We start from the raw sequence: 18,777 nt of genomic DNA, 5'->3' as shown, positions 1-18,777 counted from the left end.
GGAACCGAAACCCGCCCAGTGCCCCGGGCACGGCCCGGCCCCGCACAGCCCCGCTGCCGTTCTGGGGCCGGACACGCTTATTTTGCGCAATTTGCTCTCCTGGCAGCGTTTCTGAGGTGCAGCTGCACCTGCGGCGCTGGAGAGCCCGCGAGGGGATGCTCCCACACATCCCCGTCCCCCGCCCTCTTTTTGCCCCAAAAGCGGATTTCTAAGCCCATTTCCAGCCCCATCCCCCGGGGCTGTGTCCCTGCTGATATTCCCGGGCCCCGAGGAGCGACATTAAATCCGGGCCGCGCGTGACGGCGGGGAGGGGGTTTGGGAACAGCTGCGGGGACAAAGCGCTCTGGGCTCCCACGCGCAGCCGGGGCTTTAATTAAAACAAAGGCGATTAAAGCCGCCGGGGGTCCGCTGTCCCCAGCGCAGGTGGCAGCGCCCCGCGGAGCCGGGCGAGCGCCCGCCCCGGAGGGAGAATTCCAGCGCTTTGTCCCGGCCGAACAAATGGAACCTTTCAGCAGAAGGAGAAATCAAACCCGGCCGGGCCCGGCGCTGGCGCGGCCCCAGCACGGCTCGGGTGTCGCGGTGAATATTTCACGGCGTGGGCCGGACCGGGAGCGCTCCCCCCGCGTCCCTCGGTGCTGCCCGAAGCCCGGAGCCCGGACCCCCCCCGGAGCCCCCCGGAGCCCCGAACATCCCGTGGGCGTCCCGGGCCGCTTCCCCCCGCTCCGATCGCCGGCAGCGCGGCCGGACCCGCGCACACCCAGCCCGGGGGTGGGATCAGGCCGGGCTTTGGCTGATCCCCTCCCAGCAGCCCGGCTTTATAAATCCCCCGCGGCCGCCGGGCGCGGCACCCGAGGGTGCCCGGGGCGGCCGCGATGGCGCAGCAGCGCCGTGTCCAGCTGTCCACGCAGCGCCCCGGCAGCGCCGTGTGCGTGCTGGGCACCGAGCTGGCCCTGGACGTGTGCGGGTGAGCGCGGGGCACAAATCCGCTTTTCCCCCTTGATCCCATTAACCAAAGCCCGAAAATAGCGCGCGGTGGGGCGGGGGCGGTGCTGCTGCTCCGGGGGCTTTTCCCAGGGGATGCTGTCCCGGGAGCGGGGAGGGGTGAGGGGTGGGATTCCCGGTGCCCCTTCCCAGTGTCCATTCCCTGGATCCATTCCCAGTGTCCATCCCCATTGCCTCTTCCCTCTGTCCATCCCTACTGTCTGTTCCCAGCGCCCTTTCCCAGTGTCCATTCCCTCTCTCCATCCCAGTGTCCATCCCTCTGTCCTTTCCCAGTGTCCATTCCTGTGTCCATCCCGCTGTCCATCCCCACGGTCCATCTGTCCATCCCTGTTGTCCATCCCTCTGTCCATCCCTCTGTCCACCCCACAGTCCATCCCCGCTGGCCATCTGTCCATCCCAGTGTCCATCCCTCTTGCCCATCCCACTGTCCATCTGTCCATCCCTCTGTCCATCCCTCTGTCCCTCACAGACACTCCAAACACCTCAGCATCAGCGGGACCGCAACATTCCCAGCGGGATTTTGCCCCTTTTGGGGTGCCACAAGCCCTTTTTGGGGTTTTAACGCCAAAAACCCCGGCGGGATGAGATAAGAAACATTTCCGACTTTCGGGGGGCAGGCAGAGAGCGAGCCCCCGGCCCGGCTCCGGCTCTCTCTCCGCAGCAGCCCCGGGGTTTTTCTCCCCGCTCGGGGCCCGGGGCTCGCTGCCGTTCCCTGCGCTGCCCCGGGCTGGGATTTTCCCATTCCCGGGCACGGAGCCGCGTTTCCTTCTCCGGGCTCCGCTCCGGGCCCATCGCCCGCGGCCTCCGGAGCGGGGCGGGGCGGGACGGGCTCCGACCTGCCCGGCAGCGCTCGGAAATGCCGGTGGGGGAAACTTCCCCATGGCAAATGCCGATTGTGGGGAGATCCGTGCCCGAACCCCCCCCGGGCAGCGCCGGCATCGATCGCATCGCGGCCCGGTCCCGTCCCCGCTGCCCTCGGGAGGTTCGCGGGTTTTATTCCAGGATTTGGGGCTTTTCGGAGAGATTCCTGCGGTTATTTTCGTGGGATTTATTCCCGTTTATTCCCGTTTCCCATGGCGGGACGGGGCGCGCTTTGCACCGGAGATATCCCCGGACTTGGGGCATTTCGGAGCGACCCCTGCGGTTCTTTCCCGTTTATTCCCAGGTGCGCTGTGCACCCGGAATATCCCCGGATTTGGGGTTTTTTAGGGATTCCTGCGGTTCTTTCCCTGGGATTCATTCCCACCTATTCCCGTTTATTCCCAGGTGCGCTTTGCACCCAGACTATCCCTGGATTTGGGTTTTTTTGAGGAATTCCTGCCGTTCTTTCTGCAGACTTCATTCCCGCCCATTCCCGTTTATTCCCAGGTGCGCTTTGCACCCAGAATATCCCCGGATTTGGGGTTTTTTAGGGATTCCTGCGGTTCTTTCTGCAGACTTCATTCCCACCTATTCCTGTTTATTCCCAGGCGCACTTTGCACCCGGAATATCCCCGGATTTGGGTTTTTTTAGGGATTCCTGCGGTTCTTTCCGTGGGGTTCATTCCCGCCCATTCCCGTTTATTCCCAGGCGCACTTTGCACCCGGAATATCCCTGGATTTGGGGTTTTTCAGGGATTCCTGCGGTTCTTTCTCTGGGGCTCATTCCCACCAATTCCCGTTTATTCCCAGGTGCGCTTTGCACCCGGAATATCCCTGGATTTGGGGTTTTTCAGGGATTCCTGCCGCGGGGTTGGCGCCGCCGCCTCGCCCCGGGTTCGCAGCCTCGGGCGGGATTTGCTTTAATCGCCTTTGGGGATTTGCGGGAATTGCCGCTTCCAGGAGCGGCTGCCCGCACGTTTTGGGGGATTTGTGCCTATCCAGGGAATCCATGCAATTCCAGGATTTGTGCCTATCCCGGGAATCCATGCAATTCCAGGATTTGTGCCTATCCAGGGAATCCATGCAATTCCAGGATTTGTGCCTATCCCGGGAATCCATGCAATTCCAGGATTTGTGCCCATCCAGGGAATCCATGCAATCCCAGGATTTGTGCCTATCCAGGGAATCCATGCAATTCCAGGATTTGTGCCCATCCAGGGAATCCATGCAATTCCAGGATTTGTTCATATCCAGGGAATCCATGCAATTCCAGGATTTGTGCCCATCCAGGGAATCCATGCAATCCCAGGATTTGTTCATATCCAGGGAATCCATGCAATTCCAGGATTTGTGCCTATCCAGGGAATCCATGCAATTCCAGGATTTGTGCCCATCCAGGGAATCCATGCAATTCCAGGATTTGTGCCTATCCAGGGAATCCATGCAATTCCACTTTGCAGGATTTGCTGCAGGATTCTTTCCACTCTGAATTATTTATCCCCATTTCATCTTGCAGTGCTTGCTGCTGTTGTATTTTTCAGGATTAATTCCATTTTTCCAGGACCTGTTGCTGTTCTAAATTTCAGGGTTTGTTTGTATTGAAGGGTTTCTCAGGGATTCACATCTCAGCACTTGTTGCCTTCACGTTTTCCAGGATTATTTGCATTTTCAATGATTTATTGCTGTTCTAAATTGCAGGATTTTTTTTTCCCCATCGAAGGATTTATTCCAATTTCGTATCTCAGCCCTTGTTGAAATCACATTTTCCAGGAATATTTGAATTTTCCATGACTCATTGATATTCCAAACCTCAGGATTCATTCCCCATTGAAGGATTTACCCCAATTCCACATTGCAGACCTTGTTGAAATTGCATTTCCCAGGAATATTTGCACTTCCAGAACTCTTGGATATTCAGAATTCCAGGATTTTCCCATATCGAAGGGTTTACCAGAATTTCACATCTCAGCATGTGCTGAAATCGCATTTTCCAGGAATTCTTGAATTTCCCAGGACTCACTGATATTCCAAACCCCAGGATTTGTTCCCTTTTGAAGATTTTATCTAAATTCCACATGCCAGCCCTTGCCGAGGTTGCATTTCCCAGGAATATTTGAATCTTCCAGGAATATTTGCATTTCCCATGACTCATTGGTCCTGATCCCAGGATCACTGATATTCCAAACCCCAGGATTTGTTCCCTTGGGAAGGTTTTAACCCCGTTCCACATTGCAGACCTTGCTGAGGTTGCATTTCCCAGGAATATTTGAATTTTCTGGGAATATTTGAATTTCCCATGACTCGCTGATATCCCAAACCCTGGGATTTATTCCCATTTGAACATTTTACCTAAATTCCACATCCCAGCCCTTGCTGAGATTGCATTTTCCTGGAATATTTGAATTTTCTGAGAGTATTTGAATTTTCTGGGAGTATTTGAATTTTCCAGGAATATTTGAATTTTTCCAGGAATAGTTTAATTTCCCATGACTCGTTTATATTCCAAACCCCAGGATTTATTCCCTTGGGAATGTTTCACCCCAATTCCACATCCCAGCCCTGGCTGAGATTGAATTTTCCAGGAATATTTGAATTTTCCAGGAATATTTGAATTTTCCAGGAATAGTTTAATTTCCCATGCCTCGTTTATATTCCAAACCCCAGGATTTATTCCCTTGGGAATGTTTCACCCCAATTTCACACCCCAGCCCTGGCTGAGGTTTCCCGGGAGTATTTGAATTTCCCATGGCTCGCTGATATTCCAAACCCCAGGATTTGTTCCCTTGGGAAGGTTTCACCTCAATTCCACATCCCAGCCCTTGCTGAGATTGCATTTTCCTGGAATATTTGAATTTTCTGAGAGTATTTGAATTTTCTGGGAGTATTTGAATTTTCCAGGAATATTTGAATTTTCCAGGAATAGTTTAATTTCCCATGACTCGTTTATATTCCAAACCCCAGGATTTATTCCCTTGGGAAGGTTTCACCCCAATTCCACATCCCAGCCCTTGCTGAGGTTGCATTTTCCAGGAATATTTGAATCTTCCAGGAATATTTGAATTTTCCATGACTTGTTGATATCCCAAACCCTGGGATTTGTTCCCTTGGGAAGGTCTTATCCAAATTCCATATCCCAGCCCTTGCTGAGATTGCATTTTCCTGGAATATTAGAATTTTCCGGGAATATTTGAATTTTTCAGGAATATTTGAATTTCCCATGACTCTCTGATATTTCCCTGGGATTTGATCCCTTTTGAAGTTTTTACCCCAATTCCACATCCCAGCCCTTGCTGAGGTGGCGTTTTCCGGGAATATTTGAATTTTCCAGGAATATTTGAATTTCCTATGACTCGATGATATTCCAAACCCCAGGATTTGTTCCCTTTTGAAGATTTTATCTAAATTCCACATGCCAGCCCTTGCCGAGGTTGCATTTCCCAGGAATATTTGAATCTTCCAGGAATATTTGCATTTCCCATGACTCATTGGTCCTGATCGCAGGATCACTGATATTCCAAACCCCAGGGTTTGTTCCCTTGGGAAGGTTTTAACCCCGTTCCACATTGCAGACCTTGCTGAGATTGCATTTCCCAGGAATATTTGAATTTTCTGGGAATATTTGAATTTCCCATGACTCGCTGATATTCCAAACCCTGGGATTTATTCCCATTTGAACATTTTACCTAAATTCCACATCCCAGCCCTTGCTGAGGTTGCATTTCCCAGGAATATTTGAATTTTCCATGCCTCACTGATATCCCAAACCCTGGGATTTGTTCCCTTTACAAGGTTTTGCCCCAGTTCCACATCCCAGCCCTTGCTGAGATTGCATTTTCCTGGAATATTTGAATTTTATGAGAGTATTTGAATTTTCTGGGAGTATTTGAATTTTCTGGGAGTATTTGAATTTTCCAGGAATATTTGAATTTTTCCAGGAATAGTTTAATTTCCCATGCCTCGTTTATATTCCGAACCCCAGGATTTGTTCCCTTGGGAAGGTTTCACCCCAATTCCACATCCCAGCCCTTGCTGAGGTTGCATTTTCCAGGAATATTTGAATTTTCTGAGAGTATTTGAATTTTCTGGGAGTATTTGAATTTTCCAGGAATATTTGAATTTTCCAGGAATATTTGAATTTTTCCAGGAATAGTTTAATTTCCCATGCCTCGTTTATATTCCGAACCCCAGGATTTGTTCCCTTGGGAAGGTTTCACCCCAATTCCACATCCCAGCCCTGGCTGAGGTTTCCTGGGGGTATTTGAATTTCCCATGGCTCGCTGATATTCCGGGATTTGTTCCCTTTTGAAGTTTTTACCCCAATTCCACATCCCAGCCCTGGCTGAGGTTTCCCAGGAGTATTTGAATTTCCCATGGCTCGCTGATATTCCGAACCCCAGGATTTGTTCCCTTGGGAAGGTTTCCCCCAGTTCCACAGCGCAGCCCTGGCGGAGGTGGCGTTTCCCGGGTGCCCAGCCCGGCTCCCGGCTCCATTCCCGCTGTCCTGACCGCGCTCCCGTTGCAGCTCGGCCCCGCGCGGCGCCGCCTCGTTCCAGGCCCAGGGCTCGGCGGGGGTGAAGCTGTGGGTGCTGCACGAGGCCCGGAGCGTGAAGCTGCCCTCGAGCGTCGGGCGCTGGCCCCTGGGCCCCCGGCCCGAGCTGCTGCTGGCCATGGAGCGCCCCAGCAGGGAGCCGGGGGACGAGAAGGTGGGACGGGATTCCCGTGGGACACGCGCTGGGGCCGGGACGGGTGACGGGATTCACGCTGGATCCCGGGATCGTGATGGGTGTTGGGATTCACGCTGGATCCTGGGATCGTGATGGGTGTTGGGATTCACACTGGATCCCGGGATCGTGATGGGTGTTGGGATTCCCGCTGGATCCTGGGATTATGATGGGTGTTGGGATTCCTGATGGGTGTTGGGATTCCTGCTGGATCCTGCTGGGTGTCGGGATTCCCGCTGGATCCTGGAATCATGATGGGTGTTGGGATTCCTGCTGGATCCTGGGATCCTTTTGGATGTTGGGATTCCCACTGGATCTGAGGATTTCTGATGGGTGTTGGGATTCCCGCGGGATTCTGGGATTATGATGGGTGTTGGGATTCCCGCTGGATTCTGGGATTATGATGGGTGTTGGGATTCCTGATGGGTGTTGGGATTCCTGCTGGATCCTGGGATCATGATGGGTGTTGGGATTCCTGCTGGATCCTGGGATCCTTTTGGATGTTGGGATTCCCACTGGATCTGAGGATTTCTGATGGGTGTTGGGATTCCCCACTGGATCCTGGGATTATGATGGGTGTTGGGATTCCCGCTGGATCTGAGGATTTCTGTTGGATGTTGGGATTCCTGATGGATCCTGTTGGGTGTTGGGATTCCTGCTGGATCCTGGGATCATGATGGGTGTCAGGATTCCCGCTGGATCCTGGGATTATGATGGGTATTGGGATTCCTGCTGGATCCTGCTGGGTATTGGGATTCCTACTGGATCCTGTTGGGTGTTGGGATTCCCGCTGGACCCCAGTATTCCCGATGGGTGTTGGGATTCCTGTTGGATCCTGGGATCATGCTGGGTGTTGGGATTCCCACTGGATTCTGGGATTCCTGATGGGTGTTGGGATTCCTGTTGGGTGTTGGGATGCCTGCTGGATCCTAGGATTCCTCTGGATACCAGGATTCTGGCTGGGTGCTGGGATCCCCTCTGGGTGTTGGAATTCCCAGTGGATCCCGGGATCCCGCCTGGCTGTCTCGGTGCCAGCCCCGCTCCTCGTTGCAGGTCAGGATTTCCTATTTCCGTGAGGACGGGGGGGTTCCCGTGGGCCGGGCCGTGCTCTACCTCACCTGCGTGGGTAAGGGGGGACGGCCCCAAACCCCATTCCCCAAACCCCATTCCCAAATCCTCATTCCCCAACTCCCATTCCCCAGATCCCATTCCCAAATCCTCATTCCCCAACTCCCATTCCCAAATCCTCATTCCTAAACACCCATTTCTAAACCCCCATTCCCAAATCTCCTTCCCAAACCCCCTGTCCCAAACCCCATTCCCGAATCCCCATTCCCAAACCCCCCTTCCCCAAACCCCATTCCCGAATCCCCATTCCCAAACCCCCCTTCCCCAAACCCCCATTCCCCAACTCCCATTCCCCAAACCCCATTCCCAAACCCCCATTCTTGAACCCCCATTCCCAAACTCCCCTTCCCCAAACCCCCATTCCCAAACCCCATTCCCAAATCCCCATTCCCCCAGTCCCATTCCCCAAACCCCATTCCCCAACCACCCTTCCTGACCCCCCCTTCCCGGGGTTTCCCCTTTTCCCATCTCATCCCTGTCCCACAGAGGTGTCACTGGACGCTGACGTCACCCGCAGCGGGGCCGTGAGCCGGACGCTGCTGGACAAGGTATCCAGAGGGGCCGGGAACACCGTGGGATTGGGAATTCCTGGATGAGCCTCAAACCCCAATGGGATTGGGAATTCATGGCTGAGCCCCAGGCCCTGAGCCCCTGGGCCCTCATGGGATTGGGAATTCTCGGCTGAAGCTCAGATCCCAATGGGATTGGGAATTCCCAGCTGACTCCCAGACCCTGATGGGATTGGGAATTCCTGGATGAGCCCCCAGGCCCCGATGGGATTGGAAATTTCTGGATGAGCCCCCAGGCCCCGATGGGACTGGGAATTTCTGGATGAGCCCCCAGGCCCCGATGAGATTGGGAATTCTCAGCTGAAACTCAGATCTCAATGGGATTGGGAATTCCTGGCTGAGCCCCAGACCCTGATGGGATTGGGAATTGGCTGAGCCCCAGATCCAAATGGGATTGGGAATTCCCAGCTGACCCCCAGATCCCAAAGGGATTGGGGATTCCTGGATGAGCCCCTAGACCCTGATGGGATTGGGAATTCCTGGATTAGCCCCAGATCCAAATGGGATTGGGAATTCCCAGCTGAGCCCCAGACTCTGATGGCATTGGGAATTCCCAGCTGACCACCAGATCCCGATAGGATTGGGGATTCCTGGATAAGCCCCCAGACTCTGATGGGATTGGGGATTCCTGGATAAGCCCCCAGACTCTGATGGGATTGGGGATTCCTGACTGAGCCGGCCCTGCTCTGTGTCCCCCAGGCCAGCTGGACATGGGGCCCCGATGGCCACGGGGCCGTGCTCCTCGTCAACTGCGACCGCGATGACCCCGGCGCCGAGGGCCTGGACAACGAGGACAGCGCCGTGCGCTCCTACAATGGTCCCGACAGCCCCGAGCCCCCGTCTCCCGCTTTTCCCTCCCCTTTCCCACTTTTCCCTGAGTTTTCCTCCCTTTACCCTGAATTTTCCCAATTTCTCCTCAATTTTCCATTCCTAACACAGCCAGAGCCCAAATTTTCCCACTTTTCCCTCAATTTCCCCTTCTTTCCACAGCCCAGAATCTGCCACTTTCCCACTTTCCCACTTTCCCCTCAATTTTCCCTCCCTGCCACAGCCCAGGACCCCCATTCTCCCACTTTTCCCTCAATTTTCTCTCACTTCTCAGTTTTCTCTCCTTACCCCAGGCCAGAACCCCTAATTTTCCCACTTCTCCCCTAGTTTTCCCCCTTTTCCCTCAACTTTCCCCTTCTCCCTGAGTTTCCCCCTTTTCCCCTGGTTTTCCCTTTCTCTCTGAGTTTCCCAATTTTCCCCCAATTTTCCCCCTTTCCCCTCAGTTTTCCCCTTTCTCTTCAGTTTCCCCCTTTTCCCTCAGTTCCCCCCTTTTCCCCTGGTTTTGCCCTTTCCCCCCAATTTTTCCCTTTTCCCTCAGTTTCCCCCTTTTTCTTTGGTTTTCCCTCTTCTCCCTCAGTTTCCCCCTTTTCTGTTTCCCTTTTCCCTCAGTTTCCCCCTTTTCTCTCAATTTCCCCCTTTCCCCCTCTTTCCCCCCAATTTTCCCCTTTTCTCTCAGTTTTCCCATTTCTCCCCAATTTTCCTTTTTTCCCTCAATTTCCCCCTTTTCCCCCAGCTTCCCCCTTTTCCCTCAGTTTCTCTCTTTTCCTTCAGTTTTCCCCTTCTCCCTCAGTTTTCCACTTCTCCCTGGGTTTCCTCCTTCTCCCTCAGTTTTCCCCTGGTTTCCCCCTTTTCCCTGGGTTTCCCTTTTCCCCTCGGTTTCCCCCTGGTTTCCCCCTGGTTTTCCCCTTTCCCCTCGGTTTCCCCCTTCTCCTTCAGTTTTCCCCTTCCCCTTGGGTTCCCCCCTGGCTTCCCCCCTCTCCCTCAGTTTTCCCCTTTTCCCTGGTTTTCCCTTTTCCCCCCAATTTTCCCTGAGCCGTGGTGTTTCCCCAGACCTGCAGGACATGGCGCAGTTGGTGCTGAGGACGCGCGGGCCCTGCGCCACCTTTGCCGGGCACCGCCTGCTGCTGCACCTGGACTTCGGCGACGCCGACAAGATCAGGGTTTTCTACGGGGGCAGTGAGTGCCCGGATTTGGGGGGATTTGGGGGGATTTGGGGACACAGACCCCTCTGCTCACCGGGATCAACCCCAAATCCTTGCGCTGCTTCTCCAACGCCCCGGGCGCGGTTGAGCCGATCCCGGCGGGGTTTGGGGCGGCTTTAGGGCCCAAGGGGGAACGCTGTGGGAACGGGGCTGGGGTTTGGCTTTGAAGTGTCTGTGTCCCGCAGACAATGTGGAGCTGGAGATGTTCAAGCCTGTCCTGGGGGGCTCCAAGCTGGCCTACACCGTGCGGCCCAGCCGGCACCAGCACGAGAGCGTCTTCTACGTGGAGGGCCTGGCCTTCCCCGACGTGGCCTTCTCGGGCCTCGTGTCCCTGCACGTCACCCTGCTCGAGAGCCCTGAGAAGGTCTGGCTGGGGGGCACCGGGGGTGGGACAGCAGGGACAGATCCCAAACTCCATCCCTACCATCCCAGAACCTCCATTTTCCCATTTTCCCCCTCAATTTTCCCTTTCTACCACCACCCAGAACTCCCATTCCCCCACTTTTCCCTCAAGTTTTCCACCCTGAGGGGGCTGGAACAGCAGGGATAGACCCCAAACTCCATCCCTGCCATCCCAGAACCCCCTTTTTCCCATTTTTCCCTCAGTTTTTCCTCCCTGGGGGGGCTTGGACAGCAGGGACAGATCCAAAACTCCATCCCCACCATGCTGGGGGGTGGGACAATGGGGACAGATCCCAAACTCCATCCCCACCATCCCAGAACCCCAAATTTCCCCTCAGTTTTGCCTTTCTACCACCACCCAGAACTCCCATTCCCCCACTTTTTCCTCAAGTTTTCCTCACCAGGAGGGAATGGTACAGTGGGGACAGATCCCAAACTCCATTCCTGCCATCCCAGGGTGGGTTGGGACAGGGAGGACAGATCCCAAACTCCATCCCCACCTTGCCAGGAGGGGTGGGACAATGGGGACAGATCCCAAACTCCGTCCCTGCCATCCGAGGGTGGGTTGGGACAGCGGGGTCAGATCCCAAACTCCATCCCCACCACCCCAGGGCCTCCAGTCTCCGATCTTCACGGACACCGTGGTGTTCCGCGTGGCTCCCTGGATCATGACGCCCAACACGGCGGCGCCGCTCGAGGTCTTTGTCTGCAGGTGGGTGCTGCTGGGGTGCTCCCCCCCTTCCCGCCGCCGGATCCACTCCCAAATCCCGATTTTCCCGTTTTGCCCCCAGCGTGGACAAGAACGAGGAGTTTGTGGCGGCCGTGGGCGCGCTGGCCGAGCGGGCGCAGGTGCCGCTGACCGTGTGCCCGGCGCCGCAGAACCAGCAGGACCGCTGGATCCAGGTGGGAGCAGGGTCTGCCCGGCCCCTCCTCGCCGCAGCAGTGCTGGGAGGGGTCCCAAAATTCTCCATCCCTCCTCCAGGATGAGGTGGAGTTCGGCTACATCCAAGCCCCCCACAAGACTCTCCCCGTGGTCTTTGACTCGCCCCGGGACCGTGGCCTGAAGGATTTTCCCGTCAGGAGCATCCTGGTATCCAGCCCCTTCCTTCTGCCTTGCCCAGCTTGGCAACCCCCTAAAAACTGGGATAAATCCCTTTAAAAATGGGATAAATCCCCTAAAAACTGGGATAAATCCCTCCAAAAACTGGGATAGATGCCTTTAGTAACTGGGATAAATCCCCTAGAAATTGGGATAAATGCCCTAAAAACTGGGATAAATCCCTTAAAAAACTGGGATAAATCCCCTAAAAACTGGGATAAATCCCTTTAAAAACTGGGGAAAATCCCTTCAAAACCTGGGATAAATCCCTCCAAAAACTGGGATAAATCCCCTAAAAACTGGGATAAATCCCTTTAAAAACTGGGAAAAATCCCTTCAAAAACTGGGAAAAATCCCTTCAAAACCTGGGATAAATCCCTCCAAAAACTGGGATAAATCCCCTAAAACCTAGGAAAAATCCCTTCAAAACCTGGGATAAATCCCCTAAAAACTGGGATAAATCCATTCAAAAACTGGGATAAATCCCCTAAAAACTGGGATAAATCCCTTTAAAAACAGATAAATCCCTTTATCTCCTGTATTTTTGGGGTGGGATGCTCCAGCATGGAGGATTTAGTGCTGACAGCTGCATTTTTTTAACCACTTTCTCCCATTTTCCCACCACCCAGGGCCCCGATTTTGGCTACGTGGCCCGGCAGGCTCCAGAGGGCTGTTCCAGCTTGGATTCCTTCGGGAATTTGGAGGTGAGCCCGCCTGTGACAGTGCAGGGCAAGGAGTACCCCTTGGGGCGCATCCTGATCGGGAGCAGCTTCCCCAGGTGAGCCAGGAGCAGGACAAACTCCAAACCCGGGATCTCCCGGCCTGGTCCTGCGTCTTTTAACCCCGGAGAGAGGGGCAGGGAAGGGGTAGGGATCCCACCAGCCGGGTAAGGGGGGAAAGGCTCAGGGGACAAGTGACACCTGCATGGCCCAATGTCCCCCAGGGCTGAGGGGCATCTTTTGAACTCTGCCAATCTGAACGAAGCCCTTGCTGGAATGCCAGGATTGACAGACAGCACTCAGCAAGGGGGCAAGGGAGGGGAAGGAAGAGGAAGGGAGGGGAAGGGAGAGGTGATTGGCACACCTGGGGAAAGAACCGGGATGGCTGAGACAGGCTAATGCATCACACCGCAACACCGGCCCCGTTTGGGGTCAGCTCCGAGCGGAGCAGGAAAACCCCAAAAACAGGATTTCCCAGCCCCATTTGGGGTTGGCTCTGAGCAGATCAGAAAAAACCCCAAAACCAGGATTTCCCAGCCCCGTTTGGGGTCAGCTCTGAGCAGAGCAGGAAAACCCCAAACCCAGGATTTCCCAGCCCTATTTGGGGTCGGCTCCGAGCGGATCAGGGAAAACCCCATAACCAGGATTTCCCGGCCCTGTTTGGGGTCGGCTCTGAGCAGATCAGGAAAAACCCCAAAACCAGGATTTCCCAGCCCTATTTGGGGTCGGCTCCGAGCGGATCAGGGAAAACCCCATAACCAGGATTTCCCGGCCCCGTTTGGGGTCAGCTCTGAGAGGATCAGGGAAAACCCCAAACACAGGATTTCCCAGCCCCGTTTGGGGTCGGTTCCGAGCCTCACCTCGCCCCAACCCGCGGCACTCCCCAGGGTGGGCGGCCGCAGGATGGCCAAGGCCGTGCGGGATTTCCTGGTGGCCCAGAAGGTGCAGGCGCCCGTGGAGCTCTTCTCGGACTGGCTCAACGTCGGGCACGTGGATGAGTTCCTGAGCTTCGTCCCCGCGCCCGACCGGAAGGTAACGGGTCCCGGGAGTGGGAAAAAGGGGGATGAGACCCTCAGAGCCTTCCCCAACCTCCTCCTCTTCCTCTTCCTCCCGCACAGGGATTCCGGCTGCTCCTGGCCAGCCCCAGCGCCTGCTACCAGCTCCTGAAGGAGAAGCAGGAGGAGGGGTTTGGCGAGGCCGTGATGTTCCAGGGTAGGGCAGGACGGGCAATGGGGATCCGTGGGTTTGATTCCCCTTTTTCCTGCAAAATGTGGTGGGGGAGGTGGATGGACCCTGAAAGCTGGCTGGGATGTGGGGGCAGAACGGAGCAGAATTGATTTATTAATAATTAATAAAAGCTGCAGGGGTTGGATTGCTGGGTTGGGATGGAGCTCTGGGGTCAGAGCTGGAGTCTGAGCCTGGCTGAGCTGGGGCAGAATTCCAGCCTGGCTCCCTCTCGGCAGGGCTGGACAGGGTGCCCAAGCCGACCATAAACGAGATCCTGGCTGACGAGGAGCTCCGCAAGTTCAATGACTACGCCCAGGTGAGGATGGGGAGCAGGAGGCTCCAAACCATTGCTCCCTCCGTGTCCCCCAAGCCTCTTTCCTCCCTTCCATCCCTCCACCCGTCCTCCATCACCACCCTCCTCTCCATCCATCTCCCCACTGCTCTGTCCCTCCTTGCGTCCATTCCTCCCTCTGTCCAACCTTCCATCCATCCCTCCATGGATCCATCCCTCCATCCATCATCCATCCATCCATCCATCCATCCATCCATGGATCCATGCCTCCATCCATCCATCCATCCATCCATCCATCCATCCATGGATCCATGCCTCCATCCATCATCCATCCATCCATCATCCATCCATCCATCCATGGATCCATGCCTCCATCCATCCATCCATCCATGGATCCATGCCTCCATCCATCCATCCATCCATCCATCCATCCATCCATCCATCCATCCCTCCATGGATCCATCCATCCCTCCATGGATCCATCCATCATCCATCCATCCATCCATCCATCCATCCATCCATCCATCCACCCATCCATCCATCCATCCATCCATCATCCATCCATCCATCCATCCATCCATCCATCCATCCATCCCTCCATGGATCCATCCATCCCTCCATGGATCCATCCATCATCCATCCATCCATCCATCCATCCATCCATCCATGGATCCATGGATCCATGGATCCATCCATCCATCCATCCATCCATCCATCCATCCATCCATCCATCCATCCACCTCTCTGCCCACCCTTCCATCCCTCCCTCCCTCCCTCCAGCTGCCCGCCCATCCTGACATCCATCCCTCTGTCCCTCTTTCCCTCCCTTTGTCCCTCCATCTCCCCATCCCTCTCTCCCCATGCCTTCCTCCCTCCATCTCCCTATCCCAATGTCCATCTCCTTGTCCTTCCATCCCATTGTCCATCTCCTTGTTCCTCCATCCCTTTTCCCCCACTTTGTCCCTCCATTTCTCCATCCTTTTGTCCCTCCATCTCCCCATCCCGTTGTCCCTCTCCTGTCCCTCTCCCGCTGACCCTCCCTCCCTGGTGGCTCCCAGAGCTGCATCAGCTGGAACCGGGACATCCTGAAGCGCTCGCTGGGCCTGGCCGAGCCAGACATCCTGGACATCCCGCAGCTCTTCCAGAGCAACGCCAACTCGGACGCTGAGGCCTTCTTCCCAGACATGGTAGCGGCACCCCTGACCTCCCTGGGCCGGGATTGGGATATTCCCTGGTGGGATTGGGGTCTGGATTGGGGCCGGAATGTTCCCTGGTGGGATTGGGGTCTGGATTGGGGCCGGGATGTTCCCTGATGGGATCAGGGCTGGGATGTCCCCTGATGGGATTGGGGATTCCCTGGGCTGAGACGCTCCCTGGGGTGGGACTGGGGTCGGGATCAGGGCCGGGATGTCCCCTGATGGGATTGGGGATTCCCTGGGCTGAGACGCTCCCTGGGGTGGGACTGGGGTCGGGATCAGGGCCGGGATGTTCCCTGATGGGATCAGGGTTGGGGTCAGGTCGGGATGTCCCCGAGCCAGGATTGGGGCTGGGATGTTCCCTGATGGGATCGAGGTTTCCCCAGGGTGGGATCAGGGCCGGGATGTTCCCTGATGGGATCAGGGCTGGGTTGTTCCCTGATGGGATTGAGCCGGGATGCTCCCTGGGGTGGGATCAGCGCCGGGATGTCCCTGGGCTGGGATGTGCCCTGATGGGATCAGGATGTGCCCGGATGGGATTGGGACCAGAATGTCCCCTGATGGATCGGGCCAGGGTGTGCCCTGATGGGATTGGGATATGCCCTGATGGGACGGGGATGTCCCTGGGCCAGGATGTTTCCTGATGGGATTGAGGCCAGAATGTCCCGATGGGATTGGGGCTGGGATGTGCCCTGATGGGATCAGGATATGCCCTGATGGGATTGGGGCTGGGATGTGCCTGGATGGGATCGGGATATGCCCTGATGGGATTGGGGCCGGGATGTGCCCGGATGGGGTTGGGGCCGGGATGTGTCCTGATGGGATCGGGATATGCCCTGATGGGATTGGGACTGGGATGTGCCCGGATGGGGTTGGGATGTGCCCTGATGGGGTTGGGGCCGGGATGTGCCCTGATGGGATCGGGATATGCCCTGATGGGATTGGGGTTGGGATGTTCCCTGATGGGGTTGTGATGTGCCCTGATGGGATTGGGGTTGGGATGTTCCCCGATGGGATGGGGGTGTCCCTGGCCGCTCCCTGCTGGATCCCCGTGCTGCTCCAGGTGAACATGCTGGTGCTGGGCCGGCACCTGGGCATCCCCAAGCCCTTCGGGCCCGTGGTGGGCGGGCGCTGCTGCCTGGAGCAGCGCGTGCGGGAGCTGCTGGAGCCGCTGGGCCTCTCCTGCACCTTCATCGACGACTTCTTCTCCTACCACGTCCTGCTGGGCGAGGTTCACTGCGGCACCAACGTGCGCCGCAAGCCCTTCGCCTTCAAGTGGTGGCACGTGGTGCCCTGAGGTGGCTCCGTGTCCCCTCCGTGTCCCCTCCTGTCCCAGTCCCCGCCCTGTCCCTGCCAAGTGCCTTCGGTGGTGGAAATAAATCCGGGCTGCGGCCGCTCTGCGGGGCTCTCCTGGCACTGGGAGAATGCTGGACTGGTTAAACTGGTGGGGAATGGGGTGGGGCTCTGGAACCGCTATCCCGGTGCCAAAATCCACCTGGGATCAGGGAATCATGGAATCTTGGGATGGAGGGACCCTCAAGCTCATCCATTCCCGGGGCAGGGACACCTCCCACTCTCCCAGGTGACTCCAAGTCCCAGTGTCCAGCCTGGCCTTGGGCACCTCCAGGGATCCAGGGGCAGCCACAGCTGCTCTGGGAATTCCATCCCAGCCCCTTCCCATGCTCTCAGGGAAGGATTTATCCCAAACATCCCAATACAAACTGTCCCTCTTCAGTCTGAAGCCATTCCCTGTGTCCTGTCCCTCCATCCCCTGTCCCCAGTCCCTCTCCAGCTCTCCTGGAGCCCCTTCAGGCCCTGGAATGGCTCTGAGCTCTCCCTGGAGCTTCTCCTCTCCAGGTGAGCATTCCCAGCTCTCCCAGCAGAGCTGCTCCATCCCCCTGATCCCCCTGGAGCCTCCTCTGGCCTGGCTCCAGCAGCTCCCCCGGCCCCTCCTGGAGCCTTCCCGAGCTGGGAATTCCTCAGGAATGTGGGAATGACTCTCAGGAATGTGGGAATGGCACCCCCAGATCCTACCTGAACCTGGGAATTCCCTGGGAACGACCCCTTGGGAATGACCCCTGAGGATCCTTCCTGAGCTGAGAATTCCCCGGGAATGCAGGAATGACCCTCAGGAATGCAGGAATGAGCCTCCTGGATCCTTCCCGAATCTGGGAATTCCCTGGGAATGCGGGAATGGCCCCTCTGGAATGTGGGAATGACCTCCCCAGCCCACAGCTTTTGGGACTCCAAGTGGGGTTTTGGTGATTTCCACCCCCAAATCCTAAACACTGCTAAAAAAGCAGGATTTGGGATTTTCCTGCCGGCTGCTCCCCCCGGCCAGGATCTCCCCTCTCCAAACCCCCTGGAAAACAACCCCCGATCCCAAAAATTGACCAAAACCCATTTTTTTTACTGCAAACTCCCCGAGCGCCGCCCCGGGGGAGATGGGAAGGAGCAAAAATCCATGGAAAAATCCAGGAGAATCCCTAAAAACGGCCCGAAGGGAGCGGGAATGGCGCGGGGCAGAGCCAGGCTCTGCTCCTGAAGGCACCTCGAGATTCCAGCACAGTGACCTGGCACGGAGGGAACTGGGAATGTGGGAATTCCGGCTGATCCCGGGCCAAACCATCCGCCAGAAGGAAAAAAACCCCGAATTCCCGGGAAAAAAATTCCTTTGGGACTCCCCTCGTGATCCCTGAGATGTCCCCGGGGTGGGTGAGGGTGGGGAGCCCGGGAATGCTGCTGGGATGGGATCCGGGATCCCTGCGGATGCTGGAGGGGTGGGAGGGGGGAAATCCCAAAAACTGTAGCACCCAGAGTAGGGAAAACCAGCAAAAAAATGGGAATATTGGGGGAAAAAAAATGGGAATATAGAGGGAAAACCAGGTGTTGGCAGCTGCTCTTTAGGGATCCCAGATCCCTAAAGGGATCCCAAGCTGGGATCAGATCCCCAAAATTATCCCGAGCCGGCAGCTGCAGAGATTCGGGGCTGGAAAAATGGGAAACAGTAAAAAAAAGCTGCGGAAAAATACAAATAAAATAAAAAATAATTCAAGGCCAGACCCTACAAAACCCGGGGCGGGACGTGCCGGAAGGCCCGGCTGCGGTCGGGAATTCCAAAAGCCGGGAATGGGGGTGGGAATGACCCCCCTGAGGGCTGGGAGTGCGGGAGCGGGGAGGGAGCACGGCGGGCGGGATGGAGAAGCGGGATTGGGATCGGGATCGGGATCGGGGCCCCTCAGAGGGTGCGGGGGTTGTACTCCGGGAGCTTCCGCAGCTTCTCCTGCTCCGCCTCCGACTCGTCCCGGGCGATCACCAGAGAGTGGGAATAGCCCATGGCCACCTGGAACGGGAATGGGAATGGGTCAGCTGGGAATGGGAATGGGAATGGGTCAGCTGGGAATGGGAATAGCCCATGGCCACCTAGAACGGGAATGGGAATGGGTCAGCTGGGAATGGGAATGGGTCAGCTGGGAATGGGAATGGGAATGGGTCAGCTGGGAATGGGAATAGCCCATGGCCACCTGGAAC

General features: G+C 56.3%; 2 protein-coding genes across 4 annotated transcripts in view; one reads left to right on the top strand and one right to left on the bottom strand.

Annotated features, from left to right (window-relative positions):
* Positions 1 to 411: 411 nt before the first annotated feature.
* LOC139600749 (protein-arginine deiminase type-1-like) lies at positions 412 to 18,301 on the top strand. Its single transcript, XM_071449177.1, has 16 exons — positions 412 to 964; positions 6,386 to 6,566; positions 7,638 to 7,710; positions 8,199 to 8,260; positions 8,981 to 9,098; positions 10,160 to 10,285; positions 10,497 to 10,675; positions 11,325 to 11,425; positions 11,505 to 11,616; positions 11,696 to 11,803; positions 12,442 to 12,590; positions 13,419 to 13,563; positions 13,650 to 13,743; positions 13,995 to 14,074; positions 15,109 to 15,237; positions 16,310 to 18,301. The coding sequence occupies exons 1-16, from the start codon at positions 873 to 875 to the stop codon at positions 16,541 to 16,543; spliced, it is 1,983 nt and encodes a 660-aa protein (XP_071305278.1). The 5' UTR covers positions 412 to 872; the 3' UTR covers positions 16,544 to 18,301.
* The window catches only part of RCC2 (regulator of chromosome condensation 2), a 28,376-nt gene continuing 27,874 nt past the window's right edge, over positions 18,276 to 18,777 (bottom strand). For all 3 annotated transcript variants that reach the window (XM_071449179.1, XM_071449180.1, XM_071449181.1), the window contains one exon: positions 18,276 to 18,589. In XM_071449179.1, coding sequence (XP_071305280.1) covers positions 18,485 to 18,589 — 105 coding nt within the window. In that variant the 3' untranslated portion in view covers positions 18,276 to 18,484. The remainder of the gene's footprint in view (positions 18,590 to 18,777) is intronic.

The sequence above is a fragment of the Agelaius tricolor genome, unplaced genomic scaffold (genome assembly GCF_023055355.1).
Source record: "Agelaius tricolor isolate 1412-34295 unplaced genomic scaffold, bAgeTri1.0.p SCAF_28, whole genome shotgun sequence".
NCBI classification, from domain to species: domain Eukaryota; kingdom Metazoa; phylum Chordata; class Aves; order Passeriformes; family Icteridae; genus Agelaius; species Agelaius tricolor.
This window is presented reverse-complemented; position numbering and strand designations above follow the sequence as displayed.